Source organism: Pristis pectinata, chromosome 25, assembly GCF_009764475.1.
Source record: "Pristis pectinata isolate sPriPec2 chromosome 25, sPriPec2.1.pri, whole genome shotgun sequence".
NCBI classification, from domain to species: domain Eukaryota; kingdom Metazoa; phylum Chordata; class Chondrichthyes; order Rhinopristiformes; family Pristidae; genus Pristis; species Pristis pectinata.
The window spans coordinates 7,648,629-7,673,613 of NC_067429.1; the positions used below are offsets into that span (position 1 = coordinate 7,648,629).

Sequence of the window (24,985 nt, forward strand, 5' to 3'; positions counted from 1 at the left end):
TTTTTTATATATAGTAGTGAAAGTCTAGTTCAGATGCAACTCCAAGATTCACATAGTTTCTCTTAAAACAAGGTCTTTAGTGGGTTTTATAACTGCCAATAAAAATTGCACTTAATGCAAGAACATGAGGATTTAACTGCAGTCATTAACCTGGATCCATTATGGTAAAAACTAATCAGTGTGGATCTCAATTAACTTTACAGCCTTCACATTTTAAACAAAAGACAGCACATTACAGAACACAGCTCTAACCAGCAAGGGGCCAGGAAAACTAACCAATGAGATCAACTGATGCCTACTTCTAACAGACAGAATCTTTGAACTAATCAGATTCAATTACACAAAATCTCTCTGCAGTAAGAGTGGGCAGATTTAAACCAACAACACATCCTTGTTTGCTGATCCAAATTGCTTGAGGCATTTTGGATTTACTTTCATCTACTTGAGCAATTTTTCCTTTTAAAATAATGTCATAAAATGTTTAATTTGCAATATGTGTGGGATATTCTGCTCTCTAACTTGTATTCCAAACCTTAACTAAATATTGGATTCCATTATAAGAATCTGGTAAGGGTCACATCCAGCAGCAGATAACATGGTCAATCTCATAACTAAGTTTAAAAAAAAGACAAGATAAATGGCCCAAATCACAAAGCTATACATTTTTTTGCAAATAAAACCAAATTCAAACCAAAACTGTTTTCATCAGCATATTAAAAAGCCTAAATCAATTTAAACTCCTTGCCTCAACTGTTCTACATATTACTGAAACAAACTAAATAAAAAGAGGCTGCAACTCCACATATTAGTACAGCATCTTTCAACATAAGTACCCACCCCAATTTATACAAAGGCAAAGCCTTTGCTTAGTTTACAGGAGTGGCAGTTGGGCAGTTTTAAAAAGCAGAGAAGAGGGAAGCAGAGGTATATGTAAAGAGTTCCAGAGCATTGGCCAAGATTGAACTGAATATTTCAAGTGTTCTGGTCACCAGCACCCATTAGTATAAAAACCAAAGTGAGAGGGCCAAATAATGAACCTCCCATACAACTCATCAATAATGAAACATACCACTGTAGTCAATTACTCTTTTCAAATCTACACTATTATATATTTCTGTGTAATTTATACAGACTATTAATTTTGAAATTAAGCAATATCGGAAAATTCACCTCTAACAAAACTCAAAGTCATTGTAGATATATACAGCAGGGGTTGGGAAAGTGATTACTAGCATCTGGAGTATTGACTCAAAATGAAATAACTGGGTTCAGAATGTATGAAGTAACTGGGTTCAGAAAAAAATTCTTTTCAGAACCACTTAATTCCAGTTGTTCTGATGGGTTGACTGATGAATAATCAGAGGGAAATCAAGTCTGAGCTCTAATGAGACTGGTAATTAAATTTAAAATGGTGTTTTTTTTCTCCCGTAAAAAAGACATTGCATCCAGCAGAAATGTTCCTCAGTCATCAGAGAAACAACATAACTCAAATCTGTCATTAAAGTAGTAGTAACTTGACACTTGGAGTTCAGCATGCAAATGCAAGTGTCGTCTGCACACTGCAGCTCTAAGACAGAGGTTTGGGTGACCTTGTTTTTGCATTACAGTCACCATCGGTTGAACAATTTCCCACTTGTTCCAAATATTAGCTCCATTCCTGTAGGATGTTTGCTGGATGTGAAGTGCAACTTTGCAGCAAAAAATGATTAAGAAAAGTGTTGGGGCATTGATGTACCATCGTTTGACAGCATAAGAGAGGATGGACCTTGCACTCAACGTCCACAAAGCAAAGGTTCTCTACCAACACGCCGCCACTACACTGCACTGCCTTCTGACACTGAAGGTTCACAATGAAATCCTGGAAAATTTGGGCCACTTCCCCACGTCTCAGGAGCCACTTCTCAGAAAAGGCAGACATTGATGAAATTCACCATGACCTTGCATGTATCAACAGAGCCTTTGGTTGATCGAGGAAAAGTGTTTGAAGATCAAGATCTCACGACCTGGCACAAAAAGGTTGTAGATTGAAGATTGGTTGACAGCAGAAATAAATGGGTTATTTTCAGGTTGAGTGACTAGCGGACATCGATTTTTGGGTCGTATTGAAAAAACACAAAAAGGTTGTAGATTGAAGATTGGTTGACAGCAGAAATAAATGGGTTATTTTCAGGTTGAGTGACTAGCGGACATCGATTTTTGGGTCGATATTGACAATTTCCATGAGTAGAAAAGTGGCATAGACAAATCTATATTTGTCGACGCCACAAAGCTGGAGGCAATGTGAGCCCCAAGGACTACACAGAGATGGACAGGCTAATTGGTGAGAACTTGGCACAGAGTATAATGTGAAAAATCGAGACATCATCCAGCTTTGTAGAAAAGTGGAGTATTTATTTTAAGTGACAAGAGATTGGTATTCAGAGGGACCTGGGTTAATTTATAAACAGATCAAAGTTAACGTGCAGGCACAGCAAGGTGGCCTTTACCACAGGAGAAATTGAGTACAAGAGGATATAACTGCAGTAAGAGGCCTAGTGAGACTGCACCTGGAATACTGTAGAGAAGTCTGGTCTCCCAACCTAAGTAAGGATATACTCAAGAGGAGAAGTGCAACAAAGGTTCACCACACTGGTATCGGGGATGATGACTGGCCCTATACTCTCAGTCTAGGAAAATGACAGGCAATCTCATCGAAACATCCAATTCCTAGAGGGTTTGAGAGGATAGAAGCAAGGATGGAGGTTTCTTCATTTTGGGTTATCTAGAAGTAGGAGTCAGACTCAGTCATTTAGGATTAAGTTAAGAAATTTCTTCACCCAGGTATTCTCTACCCAAGAGGGCTGTGGAGGTCAGCCAAAACCTTAATCAATACGTGCACAAAAGGAACCAAATGTCCTAATCCTATTACCAGACAATCTTCTTAGTTACTCATTCTCTACTATCATTTCAAAGACTCAACGTGCCTTAGATCTTCAGAATCAGCATAAGCAAACACAGTTATATCAGTTCAGCAGTAGATGCAGTGGAGTTCCATGCATGTATCACTGAAATAATGCAATGGGTCAGTATAATGAAAATACTTCAAGCAACTAGTGGTGTACTCAAGAACAAGAACACAACAAAATCATTTTTAGAAAGGCAGAAGTTAACAAAGTTTTGCTCAATTTATACTCAATTTTGATTAACTGACAATAAAATTTTGGTTAGGATATTATATTAAAGATAGGGTCATAAGGACAAGATGTTACCAAAGATACAAAATGAGATCTATTCAGAAAGAATAACCAGTTTGGGTCTTTTTTTCTGAAAGAAGAAAGCTGTCTTTATCTAAAATTATTCTTAAGAATTATGTCAAGTTTAACCCAACTACATATCAGAACTGTCAGGGAATTCTCTCCACTTGCCTGCAGTTCCAACAACACTTAAGAACATCAACCCAACTGAAACGTAGCAGTTAGCTTGAATGGCACCCCATCCAATATCCTCAATACTCACTCACACCACCACTAGCAGATGGTGGCTGCACTGTGTACCATTTGCACAACAATCTGCAGCAACATCCTGCACTACTCTGATAGCACCTCCTAAGCCTGCAAACTCGACCACCAAGTACCCGGGCAGTGGGCAACTGGGAACTCCACCCACAAGTTCCCCTTCAACCACATTGTAATCACTTCAACCTTTAGGCCAAAATCAAGTGTATAATACTTTCACTGCAGGGATAGTTCATCTCCACCTTCTGAAGGGCTATGAATGCTGACCTTGCCAGCAATAACCACATCCTATACAAAGAGTAAATACAGGGTCTACTTTCACTTATACGATTAGCAAAAATGGTGTCCATTGATACAAGATGGCCATCAAGAGATCAAACAGGTAATGCAGAAGAAACTACCTAGAGAACAGCAAGAATGCACAATGCAGTTGTACAGAGAGTGCTTGAGGCAAATACAGAGAAATGGGGTGGGGTGAGGAGGGGAGAGAAGTGATTCAAGGATTAAAAGAGGGAGGTTTTTGAAAGAAAATTTTCAGAATCATACAAATCATTTTTATTGTTCCAATGTTGGCCCGAGATTAAATTCCAAAGCACAACTATAAACAAATCTTCAATCCCCAGAGACTCAAAAGCAATCTTAAAGAATTACCAACACTATTCCCACCAGTAGTGGGGATTAATCAGCAATTTGGCACTCAAAGTTCCAGACTGAGAAAAGGCTCACTTAATCCATAGCTGAAATGTAATCCACTGAGACTAAAAACTCAATGGAATACATTTCATCTCCTGAGGATTCCCACATAATGGACCCTCAATTTGTTATTGAACCTCCTTGTCTTTCCGTGACCTGACATACGAAAACCCAACAATCAAAGAACCATCCACATTCCAAATCAATTCAAATCAGCATCTGATAAAGTCTTGAAATTCTACTTAAAAGGTAGATTCCAATTTCCCCCCCAAACTACTTCATAGTGTCTTTTATATATCAACAACTTTTACAAGAAAATCTGTCTAATTTAAAAACGTTCACATGCTCTGCTCATCCCCAAAATTCATTTCACTCAGCATCTTAAAAAGTTGCAAATCACCTCTCAATCTTTTCTCCAGGATAAGATTGCAGTGCAGTACACTGGCCACCTTCTTGAAACACTGCAGTCTACACAGGGAAGGTGCTTCCACAGTGACTAGTGGTGTACTGCAGGGATCAGTGCTGGCACCACTACTGTTTGTGATGTATATATTAATGACTCAGATGTGAATGTAGGAGCTATGATTAAGTTTGCAAATGGCACTAAAGTTGGTGGTGTTTGTGGATAGCAAGCAAAGTTGTCTAAGGCTACAGCAGGATAAAGATCAGATGAAAAGTTGGGCAGAGCATTGACAGATAGAATTTAATCCCATCAAGTGGGAGGTGATGAATTTTGGCAAGTCAAGTGAGGGTAGGACGTATACAGTAAATTAGTTTGGCACTGTTGATAAACAGAGAGACCTGGAGTCCATGTCCATAGTTCCCTGAAAGTGAGTGCATTAGAGATTTACCAGGATGTTGCCTGGATTGGAGGATTTTAACTCTGGGAAGAGATTGGATAGACTGGGCTTGGTTTCCCTGAACCAATGGAGACTGAGGGGTGACCCGACAGAAGTATACAAGATAAGACGCATAGATATGGGAGCTTGTCAAAATCTTTTATCCCCCATGGAAGAACATAAAAAAATGAGAGGGCATAGGTTCAAATTGAGCAGTTTAAAGCAGCTCTGAGGAGTGCTTTGATTGTTGCTTTATATATATATATATATATATATATATATATATAAACACACACACACACACAGTGTTGATTTCTAAAACATGCTGTCAGTAGTGGTGGTGGAATCAGATACAATTACGATTTTTAAGAGGCATTTAGACAAACAGGCATAGAAGGATAGTGTCCTAATATGGCAAATGGAATGAGTGTAGATAGGCAAACAGATCAGCATGGACGTGGTGGGCCAAAGGGCTTGTTTCTGTGCAGTACGACCTCACGATAAAACAACTTCTTCAATGTTTTCCAGCCCTGAAGGTCAGGCAAATCTTTCAGCACATTTTCTTTTACTACTTAATTTTGCATACTCAAGTAGCATTGGGATATTCCCCAATCTTCCACATCAATTTATATGCTATTTATAGACAAAAGATAAAAATAAACTTGCACTTATCACCTTATCTCATCTGTCATAATGTCCCAAGGTATTTAACATAATAATTATTTTCAAGTTTGGTTACTATAGCCAGAGATGCAATTGTGACAGTCAATTTGCATGTAGGAATGTTTTACGAATATACAATATCACTGAACACTTAAACAGTATAGCTCAGTGGGGATAATGTAGGTCAAGATATCATGAGAACATCTTACCAGTTGTTAAGGTAACTTTAATGGTCATAAAAGCACTTCAAAATTCAATTGCTCTCAAGATTCATTAACATACAATTTAAGTCAAGAACATCTCAATTTGAGCTACAAACCTCCTGCAAATGTCACAGCCTAATCCTTTTCCATTTTAACAACTAAAGAGTCCTAACAGCATGGAAAATACACAGCTAAGCAATTTCAAGATCAATAGATCAGCTCAAAGCTCTGTACTTCTAAGTAACAAGAGGGGCAGCTCCAAGAACATCCATGCCTCAATGATGTCAGGTCCCACAATGCAAATGCAAAAGGCTGAAGCATTTGCAACCATGTTAATCAGAAGTGCTGAATAGATGATCCATTTCTGCTATCTCTTGGACATCCCATTATCAAGTCGGTCTTCAGCCAATTCAATTCATTCCATGTGATACTGAGAAACAGTTAACAACACTGGATACAGCAAAGGCTATTGGCCAGATAACAGTAACAGGGTTCGCACTGAAGACCTGCACTCTAGAACAAGCCACACATCAAACCAAGCTGTACAATATATTTATGGAACTGGCATCCTTCCGACAACGTGGAGAATTGCCTAGATATGTCCTATTCACAAAAAGGGACAAATCTAATCTGCCCAATTACTATCCAATTGCTTGACTCCCAATCAGCAAAGTGCTGGAAGGTGAAATCAACTGTGCATTAAGTGACACTTAATGATTGCCTGCTCACCAGAGCCCAGTTTAGCTTTATCCAGGATCTCTCTGCTTTGGACCTCATCACTACCTTGATCCAAACCTGGACCAAACAGCTGAATTCCAGAAGTCAAGGGCAGTTACAGTTACCTTACCTCAAGGCAGCATTTGACCAAGTTTGGCACCAAACAGCTCTGATAAATGGAGTCAATGGCTATTAAGTGGAAAATATTCCCACAAAGCACTACAGAGTTCCAAAGGGCCAGGTGCAACCAATTTACAGTAAATTGTGATGTTCATGAATTTGTAATCTGCAAAAGCAGTCTACACCTGTACCTTCATTATCACAGTGTAAAATCCTGGATCTCCTTCCCCAGTAACACTGTTGGAGTACCTTCACTAGAAAGAATGCAGCGTTTCGAGAAGGTGGCTCAATGACACCTTCTTAAGGACAACTTCAGATAAACAAAAAATGCTGACCATGCTAGCACCACCCAGCTCTTTACAAAAGAATAAATTAAAAAATGCATGAAACATGAAATGAACTAATCAGGTAGAGAAGTTGAACCAAATAGTAGGGATGAACTTAAGGAGGTTCTAGATAAGTGCATCAAGAAGATATGGTAAGAGGATATAATAAAGCAAAATAAGAAAAGTCTATGGGAACAGTGATCACAGTTTTAAGATAGTTATGAATAAAGACAAGTCTGAACCTTGCAGAAAAGTACTAAATTTGGGGGGGGGGGGGGGGAGATGGATTACGACATTATTAGACAGGAGCTAAGGGGGTGTTAATTGGGAGCAGCTGTTATCAGGCAAGGTCACATCTGACGTGAGAGTTGTTTAAAGACCAGCTGATCAGAGCTCAAGACCATCATGTTCCACTAAAGATGAAGGACAAGGATGACATGGTGAAGGAACCTTGGATAACAAAAGAGGTTATGAATTTAGTCAAGAAGAAAAAGGAAGTATATGCAAGGTTTAGGAAGCTAAATTCAGACAGGGCCCTTGAGGAATATAAAGATAGCAGTGAAGAACTCAAGCAGGCTGTTAGGAAGGCCAAAAGGGGCCATAAAAAGTCCTTGACAAGTAGGATTGACAATCCCAAGGCATTTTATACTCGCATCAAAAACAAGAGGATAACTAGGAAGAGGGTAGGACCACTCGAGGATATAGCTGGCAATTTATTGCTTGGATGTGGACAAGGTACTAAACAGGTACTTTGTCCAGGAGAAGGACATGGAGGATAATGAGATTAGTGTGGGGCATGCTAATGTGCTAGGGTATTTTGAGGTCAAGGTGGTGGTGCTGCTGTGTCTATTAAAGAACAGAAAGGTAGATAAATCCCCAGGGTCAGATAGGATATATCCCAGGTTATTCAAAGAGGCAAGAGAGGAGATTGCTGGGGCCTTATCAAAAACCTTTGTATCTTCACCAGCAACAGTGAAGTCCCAGAGGACTGTAGCCAATGTTATTCCTCTATTCAAGAAAGGAAATGGGGTTAATCTAGGAAATGATAGGCCAGTGAGCCTCACATCAGTGGTAGGGAAGCTATTGGAGAGGATTCTTAGGGATAGGATTTATGCGTATTTGGAAAAGCATGGCCTGATTAGGGACAGTCAACATGGCCTTGTGCAGTGCAGATCATGTCTTACAACTTAATTAATTTTTTTTGAGCTGGTGATAAAAGGTGATTTATGAGATAGGGCATTGGATATTGCCTATATGGATTTTAGTAAGGCATTTGACAAGGTCTCTCATGGTAAGCTGATCTAGAACATTAAGATGCATGGGATCCACGGTGACTTGGTAATTTGGATTCAGAATTGGCTTGCCTATAGAAGACAAAGGGTATTGGTGGAAGAGCGTGATTCTGGCCGGAGGTCCGTGACCAGTAGTGTTCCGCAGGGATCAGTGCCGGAGCCTCTTGACTTGGATGAAAGTATAGATGGGTGGATTAGCAAGTTTGCTGATGACAAAGATTGGAGGAGTTGTGGAGTGTAGAGGGCTGTCAAAGGATACAGCAGAATATAGATCAGTGGCAGATACGAGCACAGAAATGGCAGATGGAATTTAATCTGAGCAAGTGTGACGTGTTGCACTTTGGGAGGTCAAACGTAAGGGGAAAGTATACAATTAAAGGCAGTACCCTTAGCAGCATTGATGAAGAGAGGGATTTTTGGATCCAAGTTCATAGCTCACTGAAAGTGGCCATGCAAGTTGATATGGTGGTAAAGAAAGCATATAGCATATGCTTGCCTTCGCTGGCCAGGGCATTGAGTACAAGAGTAAGGAAGCTGTACTGCAGCTATACAAAACCTTGGTTAGGCTTCACTGGAGTTTTGTGTGCACTTAGAGTTGCCCCATTACAGGAAGGATGTGGAGGCTTTAGAAAGGGTACAGAAGAGATTTATCAGGATGCTGCCTGGATTAGAGGGTATGAACTATAAGGAGAAGCTGGACAAACTTGGATTGCTTTCTCTGGAACATTGGAGGCTGAGGGGAGACCTGATAGAAGTTTCTGAGATTATGAGAAGTATAGATAGACTGTCAGAATCTTTTTCCCAGGGTAGAAATGTCAAGTGCTAGAGTACATGCACTTAGGGTGAGGGGGGAAAGTTTAAAGAAGATGTGCAGGGCATTTTTTTTATTATTATATATAAACACAGAGTGGTTGCCTGGAATGGGTTGCCAGGGTTAGTGGTGGAAACATACGATAGTAGCATTTAAGAGGCTGTTAGATAGGCACATAATTATGCAGGGAATATAGGGATATAGATCCTGCACAGGCAGAAAAGATTAGTTTAATTTGGCATCATGTTCAGCACAGACAATGTGGGCTGAAGGGCCTGTTCCTGTGCTGTACTGTTCTATTGTGAAGTATGTACCAGGTTATTTATGCACTGGAAACTTTGAGAAAAAACTCTACATGGTTGCAACAACCTGGATTCAATCGGGAACTTGCATGCTGTCTGTGAAATTTGTATATTCTTTCTGTTGTCATGTTGGTTTACTCTAGTTTCTTCCCATATCCCAATATTGGTAGGTTAATAGCCTACTGTAAATTATCAAATGCAGGTAGGTGGCAAAAGTACAAGTGCGGAGTTGGTAGAAATGTGAAGGGGAATAGGTTACCGGGGAATAAATGGGGGAATGGGATTGAAGGGAATACTTCAAAACTAGTTTAGACTTGATAGGCCAAATGGCCTCATATGTCATAAAGAAAAATGAAATAAGTTCACGTTTACTATCTCACTCCTTAACCAGGTTATTTGTCCTGGAACACGTACTGACCAGCTTCACTCATACAAAAGTCCGCAAACTTCTATTACTTTCTTCCACTGACCAAACAAAACACGTGAATGGCAAGTGATCAGGAAGATATCTACTGATAGCCACATTACATCCTTAGTCAAAGCCTTCTACTTTTGGAAAGCAAGAATTTTGTGAAGAAATTTCAGTCCATGAAGTTTATGGACAAACCTCAAATGGAATGTTTGAAATAAAAAATTAAATTTCTTCATACATGTAGAATCTTCAGTGGACTTTTCTCTTTATGCCTAATCCTTATGCATCTTATTTTTATCTGGAATAGACCAACATCAATCAAGTTAATCACTAGTGTGCATGACGGAAGATAAGCCTTTGCCAATATCTAATAGAGATCACAGCTGTGAACTTGGGTGAATCGTGACTTTGCTGCACAATGACAGACAAACCCGTTTGCCTCAACACTTATGGCCCAACTTATTTATAAATGGCATGTTTATGATCAAAGCTTTCACACCACCACAATGTACATTCCTAACTGCTCACAGTACAATAGCCCTTGATTACACAAATACTTCTTGGTATTTTTCCACCGTACTAAAAAAAAGGTTTTTAATTACATTTTGATTAATTCGATTGTGCTTCCTTCCCAAATCATTTTTGGCAATGTGAAGAACAAGGAATATTTTCAGATGAAAATTACATAAATAGATTGGATAGTGTCCCTTTAAATTCCTAAGTTCTGGGTTTTCCCAGTACTACTTCCCCAGGACATAAAACCTTGATTTAGATAGACTCAAATCACCATTAATACCAAGTTAAGAAATATTCTCATAACTTCTTTCTATATTTGAATTAAACAGAAAGGTGCCACTAACTCAGATATATTGCACCTCCAAACACATCACTTCTCCAAAATAAATCACCTCTATAATTGCATTCTCCTTAAATCACTCAAGGCTACATTCCCTTGCTTCACCCTCATCCTCACAGTCAACCCACCCCAAGTAACATTTTTCTCCGAAGTACTTTACCATGTCATTCATTTGACTAATATCTGAACATATTCAGGAGCTGATTTATACCTACAGTAAGTTACTAACTCCTCTATCAAAAATTAAGGTTAATTAATTGATATCTAGTGGTGGTCTAGTTGGAGGAATATCAGAAGAATTTCCCATTGTCATTTGGCTAGGCCTGAAGAATTTTTAAAAAGCAAAGGGAAATGGCAAATGGAAGCTCACGTGGCTCAAAGGATGACAGCAAGAAGACTGAAGCACCCTACACTCAAGAGTCAGCCAAAGTTGCATCAAATCCAAGAGTGAATTTACAACATTACCACTTCGACAAAACCACTGCTCAACGCTCAAGGGTCGGGAGCTAAACAAAAGAAATAAAATATTGAAAACAATCTTCTTGTATCTCAAATCAATACTTCGCACAAAATCTTTGTTAAAGAACCTCCAGTTCTTCTAAAGGAATGTCATCTTCGCTTACGTTACACAGAATTATGGAAAATGCTCAGAAATTAAGACACACTTAAAAATTTGTTTTAAACAATGCCACAGGAATGCTACAGAAAAGGGATAAAGTGCTCCTAGATTCTACCTCCAGGCACAAGAATCTTAACCACACCTCAATTTGGGGTCTCAGATGTATTAAAGTTCACCCAACCTTGAGCAGATTTGGTCAACTTTTGATTTCAAAATTACCTGCATTTCAAGGGTTAAAAGGAATAAAACATTGTTACAGATCCAGCATCATAATGCCAGAAAGCAGCTGTTCATTAATCACTCACAATACAACATCAATGCTAAGTGAATTTATAGCAAATTCCAATGCAGAGATTGAATGGAGAATCTTTGTCATGACATTTCATCATGTCACAGTGGGAGGCACCCAACCAGCATTCCCAGGTGACAGAAGCCACTTTGTACCAAGACCCACTGCTAAACTACCATGAAAGGAACTTTAGTATAGCAGTTAAATTATTAGACTAGTAATGCAGAGGACGAGACAAGCGCTCAAATCCCATTTTGTAAGCTGGTGAATTCAAATTCAGTTAACATTATCATTAAATCTTTTATTAATGACAATCACGAAATCACGCGATGAAAATTAAAAACCCAACTGCTTCACTAATGTGCTATCTGCCATTCTTACCTGGAATGGGCTGTGAGGTTCCAGACTTAACTCCCCTTTGAGATGGCTGAACAAGCTCATTATACCAAAACTGTACCACCCAGACTGTAGTAGTTCAAGACAAACAGGACTGTCACCTTTAAAGTGGCAGATGATATGAGTATTAAATTTCTGTTTTGCCACCTTTGCCCATTTGGAGAATTAAAAGAGCAGCATAACATCTCTATTTACCATACCATTCTGAAAGAGGTGGGTCTGCTGAGAAATGGCATATGGCTGAAGTAGTTCACCTGTCCACTATGAAGGAATTACTTTGCAAAAGGGACAAAACAAATTTTTAAGTACAAATGCCACTAAGTACAATTAAACTTCAGTTTAAACTTAATTCAAACTAATTATATACTTTACCCCTAAACCAGAGACAGTATCAACATTACAGATGAGAGCCCCCAAAGAATTTTTGTTGGTTTTTGTTCAAGTTTACAGTACCAGTTTATTAAATTTCAAACAATAACTTTCCAGTAGCTTCTTAAACAGTTTGTTCGATACTTTGAAGAAATTTACCAAAAAAAAAACCCAGATCAATTTTGAGACATTCTGAAAGTGGGATAACTAATGCAGAAGAACAAAAAGGCCCAGATCTAGGTTAAAAATTAAATACACGTGGCTTGAATGAACTAACTTAACACAAGAGCAAGTCAGCTATTTTCAAATCATGGCTCAAACTTTCCATACTTTAGCTTCCAAACTGCAGCTTTTGATGCTTCTCAACAACATTTCAATATAATGAATTTGTAAATGCAACAATTTAAAATGTTACAATGCTTTCTGATAAATATCCTCTATACAGTAGCAGAAAGGGGTTTCTTCTTGGTTTGAATTGTGTTGTTCTTACCGGAGTAACAGTTCCTTTGGGAGTTTCTTGTTTATCACAGCTTCATCGTTATTCGAGAACATCTAGAAAACAGAGGGTTAAGTGTTAGAACATGTCAGGAGCAAAACAAAATTTATACAAACAATGAGAATAGAAATGTATGCCGAGTCTCCATTTTTAATTTGCTGCCATACATAGGTGCAAAACTGGGGAAGGGAGCAAGGAAGTGATAGGAACCATTTCAAAGGAGGATCATTCAGTGGTCCAATAGGTATCAAAACCAGCAGCGTAACGTTAAGGGCGAAATTGAATCGTTACCTCATCTACCCATCAAGGTTAAAAGAGTAAAAATTATTGGAAAAAGATGCATTCAGTTGTTGCACACAGAAAAAATGCTGCTCATTAAAAGCTTAGGAAGAACTTCTGGCTTTCTGTCCATCAAGGTCTCATCTGGAGTTATCTGTCAGTTGAAAAAAAACTTAAAAGTACTGATTTAGTCTCTAGATCCAAACTGTTCAGCTTAGAAACGTACATAAGTGGATAAGGGGGGCAATGTATAAAGCACAAGAATTAAAAACAAAAGCAGTAATTGCAAAGTCAAAGCACAGTAGGCCTCACTCCCCTTCCCAACTGGTGGAATGTCTGTCACAACTGTCAACCTTTTTCTATAGAATACATAATTGGAAAACTAGCTAAAAATACATAGCCCTGGTATCTTTCTGGCCAGCTTTACACATTGACATTCCTGGCAGAGAGTCAGACTGGAACCAAAAGCAAAATTGGTTCAAATATCATTTGTTAAAAAACACAAGTGAACAAAGAGGGATTTCTGCAATGAAAAATAAAAAAGGCTCACAGTCAATGATCAGGAGGAAATGAAAGAAAATTCAAGACATCAGAAAGCTTTGTTTGTTGCTTTTTTAAATTTGAGGGGAAATATTGAAGTGATTATAGCAGGAACTCATTCAATTATGGAACACATGTATTTTGTACATTGAGAAAAGAAATTTAAATTGGTCCATAGTGTCACATTTTCCAGTGTTGAAAATCTCACCAACAATACTTCACTCCAAATGCAGAGGTCATCCCTCAATTAACTTTCCTTGAAGAAACACACTTGGCATGTAGAATAACCTTCACTTTTCAGAGTTTTAAAGTTGCATTCCTGCTCATGAGCATGACTACAAGACAAAACTCGGTCCCTTCAATACAAAGGTTTGTTTTGTGACAACTCACATAAAGACTGGACATTCATTAAGCATGTCAGGACATGCCATTTAAAGCTCCACCTCCCTCCTCTCCTCCTCCACCCCCAAAACAGAACAAAGAAACATCACTAAAACCTCAAAGCCATCAATACCACCAGTGAGTTACCCAAGACATTACAAAGAAACCTGTTCATGAATTATGACAAGAAACATACGAGCACCAATTCAATGTACCAGCATCAATTCTATTCAGTGCAATTAAAGTAACTTATGAAAAACCAAAACAGAAATTTACAGCACAATTGTGTCTATACCTACTTGTCTAGACTAATCCTACAAATTTCTCCGTCTACTGTTTTGCATGTTATACCACATCAGATATTCATTTGAGTGTTACTGCCTCAATCATTATCTGGGTGAAAAAAAATCCTTCCCCTCTTTCAACCGAATGTAGCCCATTATGTTCCTTAACTCTTGAGGTCAATGCATCATTCCTGTTGACCTTATAGAAGCCTCAAATTTTATCTCCCCTCAGAATCCAGAGTTGAGAAAGCAACCCAAGCCTAGCCACCCTTTCCGTCAACCAACATTCTTGGAAATAACCTCTGCATGTTGTGGTGTTATCACTTTCTTTCTGCTATATGGAGACCACAAATGTACACAGTCCCTCATCTGTGGCCAACTGTTTCAAATTCTAATATGAACCAATTATTCTTTTACTCTATGATTCACCCAAGTATTTTGTCTACTTTCTTAGTCACTTTACCCAACATGTACGCGAAAATAGCAAGACAATTATGCACTACAAGGTCCTCCTTTCCTCAACATTCATCTCTTATTCAATGTGTTCATCTGCCTCACGTTACCCCCAAATGCATTATTACTCAATCTTTATGGACAACTTCATTTGCCACTTTTTCGTCCACCAGGATATTGAAATCTTCTTGTAGTCTAAAACTTTTTGCACTACCAACCACTGCCTCATTTGCAATACCTGCAAATTTAATTACTTTTCCTACACTTAAGTCTAAATTATTGACAAACAGAATGGAAAGCACAAATCCTGAGAAACCAGCTGCGAACGGCCAATAAGACCTTTGCTCCTTGCAAATGAGCCAATTTTGGATCTAATTTGCCATTTTCCTTTGGATCCTGACAGTATTTACTTTCCTGATCAACTAGGCTTGTCAAAAAACTTGCCGAAAATTCATATGGAGTTACCTCCTTGTTTCGGCCTCAAAAAAATTCAATCGTTTGTCGGACATGACTTTCTCTCAAATCCATGCCAACTGTTCTTGATTAATTTGCGCCTTCCTCAATGACAATTGGTATTATCCTACAGTCCTTTTTACAGTGATTTGCCCACCACTGATGCTAGGGTTCATCAGGAACACTTTCAGTTTTCATGTCCTCCAGCACCCCACCCAGAGGGGACTGGAAAATGATAATCATAAGCATCCACATTTAACTTTCCAGTTAAACGTGGTGCAAAAGTGTGGGGTATTTTGGAAAGTTAAACCAGGTAAAGACAAACACAGTGAATGTCAGGGCCCTGGGGAATATCATTGAACAGAGAGACCTTAGGGTACAAGTACATAGTTCCCTGAAAGTGGCGACTCAAATAGGCAGAGAATCGAAGGCGTATGCTTGACTTCAACAGCCAAAGCTTTGAGTATAGGAGCTGAGACATCATGTTGCAGTTGTACAAATCACTGGTTAGGCTGCACTTGGGAGTTGCTTTCTCCATGCTATAGCGAGGATACAATTAAGCTAGAGGAGGTGCAGAAAAGATTCAGAAGGATGAGAGGCAGGTTTTTCCCCACATTAAGGATGGTGGGTATATGGAACAGATTGCCAAAGGTGGTGATGGAGGCAGATACAATAAAACATTGTAGAAGACACTTGGACAGATTCAGAGATAGGAAAGGTTTAGAGGGCCAAACACAGGCAAGTGGAATTAGCATAGATAGGCATACAGTAGGCACTGACGAGTTGGGCTGAAAGGCCCGTTTCCATGCTGTATTAACACTATGATTACGAAAAATACAGAAACACGCAAGGACCCATAAAGCAACCTATCTGGGTTTCTCCTGCTAAATGTAGGATGTGCTTAAGAGAAGAGTTATAATAGGAAGTTGCTTCAGCCATTTCTGCTCAGGGTTGCAGTAATGGCAGCTAGTCAAGCTTGAACAGAAATGGAGGTTCGCAACCAGGTTGTTAAGACCTCAGTCAATGTGGCCATGAAAGATTAAAGGGAAATAAGGATTTCATATTGTTAAGACACAAATAACTGAACAGCACAAATTTGTATGGAAACTCTGACTGGAGAAATGGCTGTTTACATTATTAGTTTCTTTTTCCCCTCCCAGTCTCCTTTCTAACATTCTTTCCATTTTCTTCTACTAATACCACTTTTATTTAAGCACAAATAAATATTAATTCAACCTTTTCCTTTGAACCTTGCACAGAGACTAAGTGAAATATTTCCTTTTGCTCCAGACCTAAAAATAGCTAGACAACTGACCTCAGAATGGTGGAATTCTTGACCCCTGCAGTGAAAGTGGTTTCAATTATAGAGTCTGTTGGAGTAACAAATCTCAGATTTACAGCTCAAATGAATTATTACAAGCTACAACAGACAGGCATACATAACACATTAACCTGAAATCCTATAAAGACAGTCAGTCATTTACATTTCAGTTCATTGTTCATAGATGTAGAAAATCCCTTCCAGCTTCAATGTTGGATAATTCTTTGAAACTATATTACATATCACTTCTTAGCAGATCATACAAGGACTCAACTCACGATTCTTATCTGTTGGTCTGCTTTACATTTTATTCTGAGCCCAATTTCCTGGAGCCACTCAGTACGCTCTGGCTGTTAACTCTATTTTCCAGTAAGTAGATAATTGTCAAGGTTCAGAGGCAGATGTAAGGATCAACAGTAAAAACAAACAGTGATGCTTAAAATCTTCTCTCTTGATTATCTTTGAGTAACCATGAGAAAGAAATATCACCTCTTCTGGCATCCAGATTGCAGGATCATTTCAAAGGTGTTTTTTTTCCTACTTCCTCCAAGTTGCTCAAAGCCATTGAACTGGGCCAGTAATGAACAGCTGCTTTCAACCACTTTCTGAATAGTATTTCCGTTACCTGAAGACCAAAGACGGTTCTGTCCACTGGCAGGAGTATCAATACCCAGAGGATTTAAAGGTAACTGGCAAAAATCAGTGAAGACGCAAGTAGTACGTTTTGTGCAGCCAGTTACGATTTGAAATGATTTGCCCAAAAGGGTACGCTACTTGTAGTAAAAGGGTACTGGGAACATGCTTGTAAGGTAAATAGGGTTGAGGGAGATAATTGGATTATTATTGCCACATGTACCAAGATACAGTGAAAAACCATTTTGCATGCCTTCCATACAGACCATTTCAAAACAAAGTACATCGAGGTAGTGCAAAGACAAAAGCAATAACAGAATGCACAATGTAGTCTTACAATTACAGAGAAAGTGCAGGGAGAGGGAACAGGAGAAAAACTGGACAAGCAGCCAGAACAAGCTTAATACACTGAACTTTCAGTTGAAAACATCAAAATATCCCACCGGAGACATGCACTTGATGGGAAGAGTCCACGTAACAGGCATCCAGTCACCATCACAGGGAACCTACATTCTTGTCATCATTACACTGAAGCTTCCACATTCCACAACCTCCTCCACATCTGAAGTCACACTAATGACTTAAGGAAAAAAATCTCGATAAATAACATTCTAAAACTAATGCCAAGTCCAGGCATCTCCACCTCCATTCACCTTCCTTATCTATGCTGAGGTCGTTTTTGGCAGAACTCATGACAAATCTCATATGAAACAGAAATCTTTGTCATTGTGTGGGTCAGTTCCATTGTGGAAAATATTTAGCACATTTGGCAAGTGATCCTGAGGGAAGATCAGCCTCAAGACCATCTTCTCAAAAGATTATGCAAGAGAGAACCAAGTATCTAGATAAGATTGTGCAAATCATGCAAAAACCCTGACACTTGGGCATTTTTAGGCTATAACCTACCATTCACCCAAAAATATGGTTGTGATGGAAATTAGGACAAGAAATTTTTAAAAATTATTTTAAAACACCTCAGAACCAAGTGTTCAATGAAAGACACAATATATTTAATAATGTTATAAGTAACCATTAAATTCATCATTAATGACACACATACCTTGGTAAACCCAGGGAAGAACCAAGTCAGTGCAACATTGTTGCATAGGGTTGTATACCAAATGCTTTAGGGAACTAATAATTGTGGCAGGGGACTGATAAAATCTGACCCAGAAATAAATATTCTCTCATGCATGGGAACTTAGACCAGCATGACCCTGCTTTATATAAATAATCCAATTCATTAACTGTTTAAAGTATAAGGTACAAGCAGTGAGAAAGGACTTGAATTTTTAAATGATTGAGTAACCAGGCAAATATTAATTCCCACCATAGAGCATAGCACCAGACTGACAAGAGTAACAATAGAAGATAAAACTAAAATAGTCAAGTGACATCAAGGTCAGGGTTTAGTAGTTTGAAGGAGAATGGTAGTGAGAAAGAAATCTTCTACTGGAAAAGACACCCCAACTTTTCACAAACTAGAAATGCCTAGAATTATACGTTTAACACTTGTTCTTACACCTCCTCCCTCACCACCAACCAGGGACTAAACAGCCCTTCCAGGTGAGGCAAATATTCACATGTACTTCCTTCAATCTCGTCCACTGCATTCAGTCCTCAAATGTGGCCTCCCCTACATCAGTGAGACCAAGAATAAACTAGGCAACCGATTTGCAGAGCTCCTGCACTCTATCCGCAATAGGCATCCCGAGCTCCAAGTTACATGCCATTTCAGTTCCCCTTCCTACACTGACCTGTCAATCCTTAGCCTTCTCCACTGCCAGGGTGGGGCTCAATGCAAACTAGAGGAACAGCTCCTCATATTCTGCCTGCATAGTCAATAAACCAATAGTTATGAACACCGAGTTTTCCAATTTCAGGCAACCCTCACCTGTGTGTTTCTCCCACTCTCTAATCCTCCTCCAGTCCCTCTATTTTTGTCCCCTTTCCCATACAATCCCCTCTCCTCCAGGTTACATCAACTTAGGGAGATGCAAGAAATTCTGCAGATGCTGGAATCTGGAACAATACACAAAAAGTACTGGAGGAACTCAGTAGGTCAGGCAGCATCTATGGAGGGAAATAAACAGTCGACCCTCTTCCTTTCCAGTCCTGAAGGATCTCGGCCCGAAACGTCGACTATTTATTTCCCTCCATAGATGCTGCCTGACATGCTGAGTTCCTCCAGCATTTTTTGTGTATTACATCAACCTACTACCGACACATTTCATCTACTGGCTCTCCCTCTCCCATCTGGTTCTGGATCCATATGCCTTTCAACTCTCTCCAAATGGTTCCCATTATCACCTTCTTTACTTTTCAGATTCCAGCACTGGTAACTTTTGCTTTCCTGCTTACCACCCTCCCAGCTGTCTCCACTTCATCAACCCCTCCCCCCCACCTGGCTCCATTTGCCTTTTTTTTGGGTTGCCTATATCTGCCCGTCTCCCAACTCTAACCTCCGCTAACTGCCTATCGTTGTTCACCACCCCACTACCCTCCCCATTCCTGTTCGGTCCATCGATCACCTCTGGTCCTCACATCGCACTTCTCCCTCATCTTAATACAGGCCATCTCTCCTTTCAACTTTGTCCTGATGCAGGGTTTCAACCCAAAACATCGTCTAGTCCCTCCCTTCCCCCCTACCCGCACCCCCAAAGATTCTGTTCAACCCACTGAGTTCCCCCAGCAGATTGTACGTTTCTCCAGATTCCAGCATCTGCAGTCTCTGGAATTGTACATCTTTGATAGCAACAACCATGTGCATTTATATAGTGCCCCATGTCATCTTCAAGGAATATCTAAATCAGAAAAGAATTCCTTGGCCTCTTCACAAAGAAATCAGTGCATGAATCTGTCCAGGGATGGCCAAGTTTTTTTTATTTGGGTTGACAATAGGGTCAGACAGTGGTGGTAAAGGTGCGACCACTTATCTAAAGGTCCCGCTGATCATCCATAAGTTGAATGTATTATCAGTGCTCTCAGCCAATAACCAGCACAAGCTTAAGCCTTATGCAAGATATTGGTATCAGGTTATCTGACAGATGAGTCAGGTCAAAAACAACTTAACCTTATGGAAAAACAGAGGTCTAAGATTTACTCGAGAGATAAACCTGAGGAGCAACATGATTACCTTCACAATACTGCAGTGGGTTGGAATGGTTTCACTAGAAACCCTGAAAAGTACCAAGATTTGGAGCATGTCATTTAAAGGATAGCAAAACACAAGTTGAGCAATCACCACATTGTTAATTATATACCCAAAAAAAAAATCAGGCAAGGTACTGTAAAGTTGCCTATTAGTATGTGTCTAATTAATGTGTGTGGCGGCTTATGCCTTTCACATTTGACCAGAGTAGCTATTGCACAGCAACAAACAAACAAAATCCACTTGGAGGAACTCAGAGGGTCAAGCAGCATCTGTAGGGAGAGGGAGGAGAAATTGTCGGCATTTTGGGTAGAAACCTGATACAGGGTTTTGACCTGAATTTTTGACAATTCCTTCCCACCCCCCAGATGCTGCTCGACCCGCCAAGTACCTTCTGAGTTCCTTCAGAAGACTGTTGCTCCAGATTCCAGCATCTACGGTATCTTGTGTCTCTCCAGCTATTGTGCAGTCTACATTAGCCACATTAAGCTGCTCACACACATGCAAACGTATAAAAATTAAACACACACATGGTGCAGATCTGCCCGAGTTATGCAGCAAACATAAATATAGTAGTGGGAATGTCCAAACTGACGGAAGTTTCATTAAGCTATCAGAGCTGGGGGATGGGGTGGAGAGACTGAGAGGCTGACTTTGGCAAACTTAATTGTTAGTATGACCTTTGCACTTATCGACAATGTTTCTCTTTGATCTCCAACAGCGACTGACCCTCTAGCTTTTTAAACTGTTTATAACATCCTACTGAGGTCAGACTTGGTGAAATCCAATTTACCACTGTTAATTAGGCCAATAAATGTATTCCAAATGCTGGCAACTTTACCATGACCCCACATTGAAATGGACCTGGGTTACATTCAGGGAATGAAGCCAATGCAAGCAGAGGCATCAAGTTCTGTGCATGTCAGAAATACCTCCCTTCTAACCACTGCATTTCTCTTCTACTTTTGCCATAACCAGACTTTTGTTCTGAAGAACAATTTTAAATTAAAGTTTGAAGAGAACACATTGCATTAATGAGATTTAACGTGCATACACAGAATGCAGAGTTGCCTATCTGGGCAAACTGGCCAGATCCATTCAATCTGCACTGATGGATTAGACTGCTGAGCCTAGCTTAAAGTGCAGGTGATTGTGTAAACAAGGAATTAGCTTCCAAGCTCTGAATTAATAGTAAATGTACAAGCTGTTTTGCATTGAGGACACACGTCACTGAATGGTACCAATGCTACTGAATCCTCCACTTTGCCAACTGCTCTTAATAATAATTAGTTTACATATCTCAAAATTACTGCCATTATCCGGTATTGTTTAAAAGGTAAAATTAATGGAGAATAATGATTTTAATAGATATATTATGCCTTTTGATTCATATTATATACATTCAATATTCTGCTGTCAAGACTCAGCTGTCATTAATCCACCATTACTTTTAGGACTTAATGCCTAATTACAGTAAATCCTGAAGTCAATGCTACTGTAAATTGGTGAATACTGGCAAACTTCTAGCTCAAGAAAAACATACGAACATATAAACTAAGAGTCAGTTACTCAGGCCCTCGATCAAGCTATTGCTCATCTATCTAAATACAATCAGGTATTTGGGGGACAAATACCCATGAAGTGGTTCAGTGTTTCTCATAATTAAAAATGTACTTCATAAATACATTGTCACTACTGTACATGGCTTCCATGAACCTGGATTTTTTTCCTTTTTAAAAAAAAGTAATGAAGCAGAGCAAAAGGAAGCAAACATTAAAAGCAATACTTATTTAAAATCTAAATATAATACTCATAACTAAATGTGAACAATCCATTAATGCTTCCTTAATACAATTTTTAATACTTTACACAGCATTTTTGCTTTCCAGCACAGTGTGCAACATTACAGATTTTTCAATCTATTAAAAACGATTTGCTGGCACAGACGTCACACTGTCAAAGCTCCCTGAAATTTGGCATCCTTTGAAGCTGGAGACTAGACTGACAATGTTCCAGTTTACAAAATTCCCAACTAAACAATCGTTAAACTGCATTTACTTAATAATCAAACATTGTCACTAAAAGACAAAGCAGTATCATTAGAGTATGGAGTTCTGGTTGTTTAGATCACAAACCTATACCTTATATTATGTAGTGCATCATTCTTGCCTGTAAACTAATTACCAATCACAAGCTCCGAGATTTTGGGGTTTAGATGGCAATGGAGAAAATACATCACCAATGAATTCAGAATAAACTTCTTTATCCAATGAGTGGTAATAATGTGAAACTCATTACCAGTGGAAATGGTTGAGACATATAGTACAGACACATTTTAAAGGAGTTTTGTCTATGCCGATAGATTCAGACTACTACTCTCCCATCCTATTGAGCACCTCCTGCCCCACCTATGACAAAATGGGCAGATTTCATATTGGCCCCATCAGCCACCTCAGAACCCAGAGGAGAGGGTGAAAGCAAATTACCCTCGACCTCAAGGAACCAAACAGAATATTGGTCAATAATCCAAGCACAATATTTCAAAACATATACACTTAAATCAAAAGTATTTACCTAGTTTTACCAAGATAATAAAATAGATATATTTATTAGTCACACGTACATCAAAACACACAGTGAAATACATCTTTTGCGGAGAGTGTCCTGGGGGCAGCCTGCAAGTGTCGCCATGCTTCTGGCGCCAACACAGCATGCCCACAGCTCCTAACCCATACGTCTTTGGGATGTGGGAGGAAACTGGAGCACCCGGAGGAAACCCACGCAGACACAGGGAGAACATACAAACTCCTTACAGACAGCAGCCGGAATTGAACCGGGTCACTGGCACCGTAAAGCGTTACGCTAACCGCTACACTACCGGAAATCTATCTTCAGGAGGGTGTCTTATTTGCAACTTGCAATAAATTCAATAATCACATTATTCAGCAAAGATAACTGATTATTAAAGCTTGAAAAAGGATTTTTTTTATCCTCACAATAAAAAGAATGAATATTTTTGCATTATTTCCTTCCATTTATAATTAAACTGTAAAGAAATCTGATCAGGTAGTTTCAGCCTCTACATCAGGGAATAATGTGTAGTTTCCACAATAGTCAACAATCAATGCTCTAATTAGGAATTAATTGTTTAAACCCAAGCACACTAAACCAAATGTTTTAGGGATACTGAGTTTGGTTGAAGAGACATTGCTTGCTTATGGAAACTCTTTGAGTCATGAACACAACACAAAGGTGTTGGGATAAAGTATGACATAACTGTTGATTAAAAAGCCTCGAATGGGGAAAAATGTGAGGTCATCCCTTGTGCTTTTATTCTCACACTTCCCTAGTTTTTTATCCCCCAAAATAGTGCAAGATTGAAAGGTATTTCTCTTCAGAAGGGCTTAGGTTCTCTTGTACACAAAGTACTGAAAGTTAACATGCAGTACAGCAAGCAATTGGGAAGGGAAACTGTATGGTGGCTTTTACTACAAGAAATTTGCATACCATCATGTAGCAGATACAAGACTGAAGTGAACTTCTGTGGGTAGTCAAAAGTGGCACCAAGATAAAAGATCAGACATGACCTTACTGAATGGAGAAGCTGGCACAAGGGGCTACCCCTACTTCTAACATTCAAGACTGAAGACTCCCTCAAAGCAGTGTGTGCCAGACAAAGGAAAGCATTTATTCTTTGTATGAGAGCCTCAACTACATGGTAAAGTAGCAGCACACACATCTGAAGTTCAATTCATTGCTGCAGTACATCTCTCCAGCCTCTGAACAAAAGACAAATAATTAAATTGGCAAATTGGTTTATTATTGTCACAGTGAAACACTTTATTTTGCATGCCATCCATATAGATTGTTTCATTACATTAGTATATAAAGGTAGTACAAGGGAAAGCCAATAACAGAATGCAGTGTTACAGTTGCAGAGAAAATGCACTGCAGGCAGGCAATGAGGTGCTAAGCCATATAACAAGGTAGACTGTGAGGTCAAGAGTCCATTTTACATAAACAACCTCAGACAAGTGGGGGGGGGGGGGGGGGGGGGGGAGAGAAAGGGAAAAAAAAATTGCTAAGAGAATCCATCATGCACTTCGTGGTAAGCTTTACACAAGGTCAAACTGACAAGATCTTTAACCTTCTCCTTAACCATGCACCTTCAAATGAAAGACTTTGCTCCAAAATGAAAAGGGACTTAACTTAGTATCTTCCCACTCCATTATGTGCTTAGTCCAACAGTTATAGGCACTATCAAGAGCAACGAATTAGATAATAGAAGCTAGAGCAAGTCTTCTTCCTCTTTATACCTACTCTTACTGTCAATCTGCACAGGCCCAAGGACACGGAACAGCTTTACAAGTTGAAATCAGCTACTGGTGTGACTGGCACAGTACAGAGATGTTATTAGTGCAAAACAAAACACTGCTGGAGGAATTCAACAGGCCAAAGAGCATCTATGGAGTCAAAGGAATGGCTGATGTTTAGGGTCAAGACCATGCATCAACACCGAGAGTGCAGAGGGAAGATAGCCAGTATAAAGGAGTGAAAGGGAAGGGTGAAACAGGGGCTGGTAGGAGATAGATG

At 39.3% G+C, this 24,985-nt stretch overlaps 1 protein-coding gene across 4 annotated transcripts in view; it reads right to left on the minus strand.

Annotated features, from left to right (window-relative positions):
• The window catches only part of LOC127582905 (F-box/LRR-repeat protein 20), a 115,589-nt gene that overhangs the window by 62,505 nt on the left and 28,099 nt on the right, over positions 1-24,985 (minus strand). For all 4 annotated transcript variants that reach the window (XM_052038551.1, XM_052038550.1, XM_052038549.1 and 1 more), the window contains exon 2: positions 12,892-12,953. In XM_052038551.1, coding sequence (XP_051894511.1) covers positions 12,892-12,953 — 62 coding nt within the window. The remainder of the gene's footprint in view (positions 1-12,891; positions 12,954-24,985) is intronic.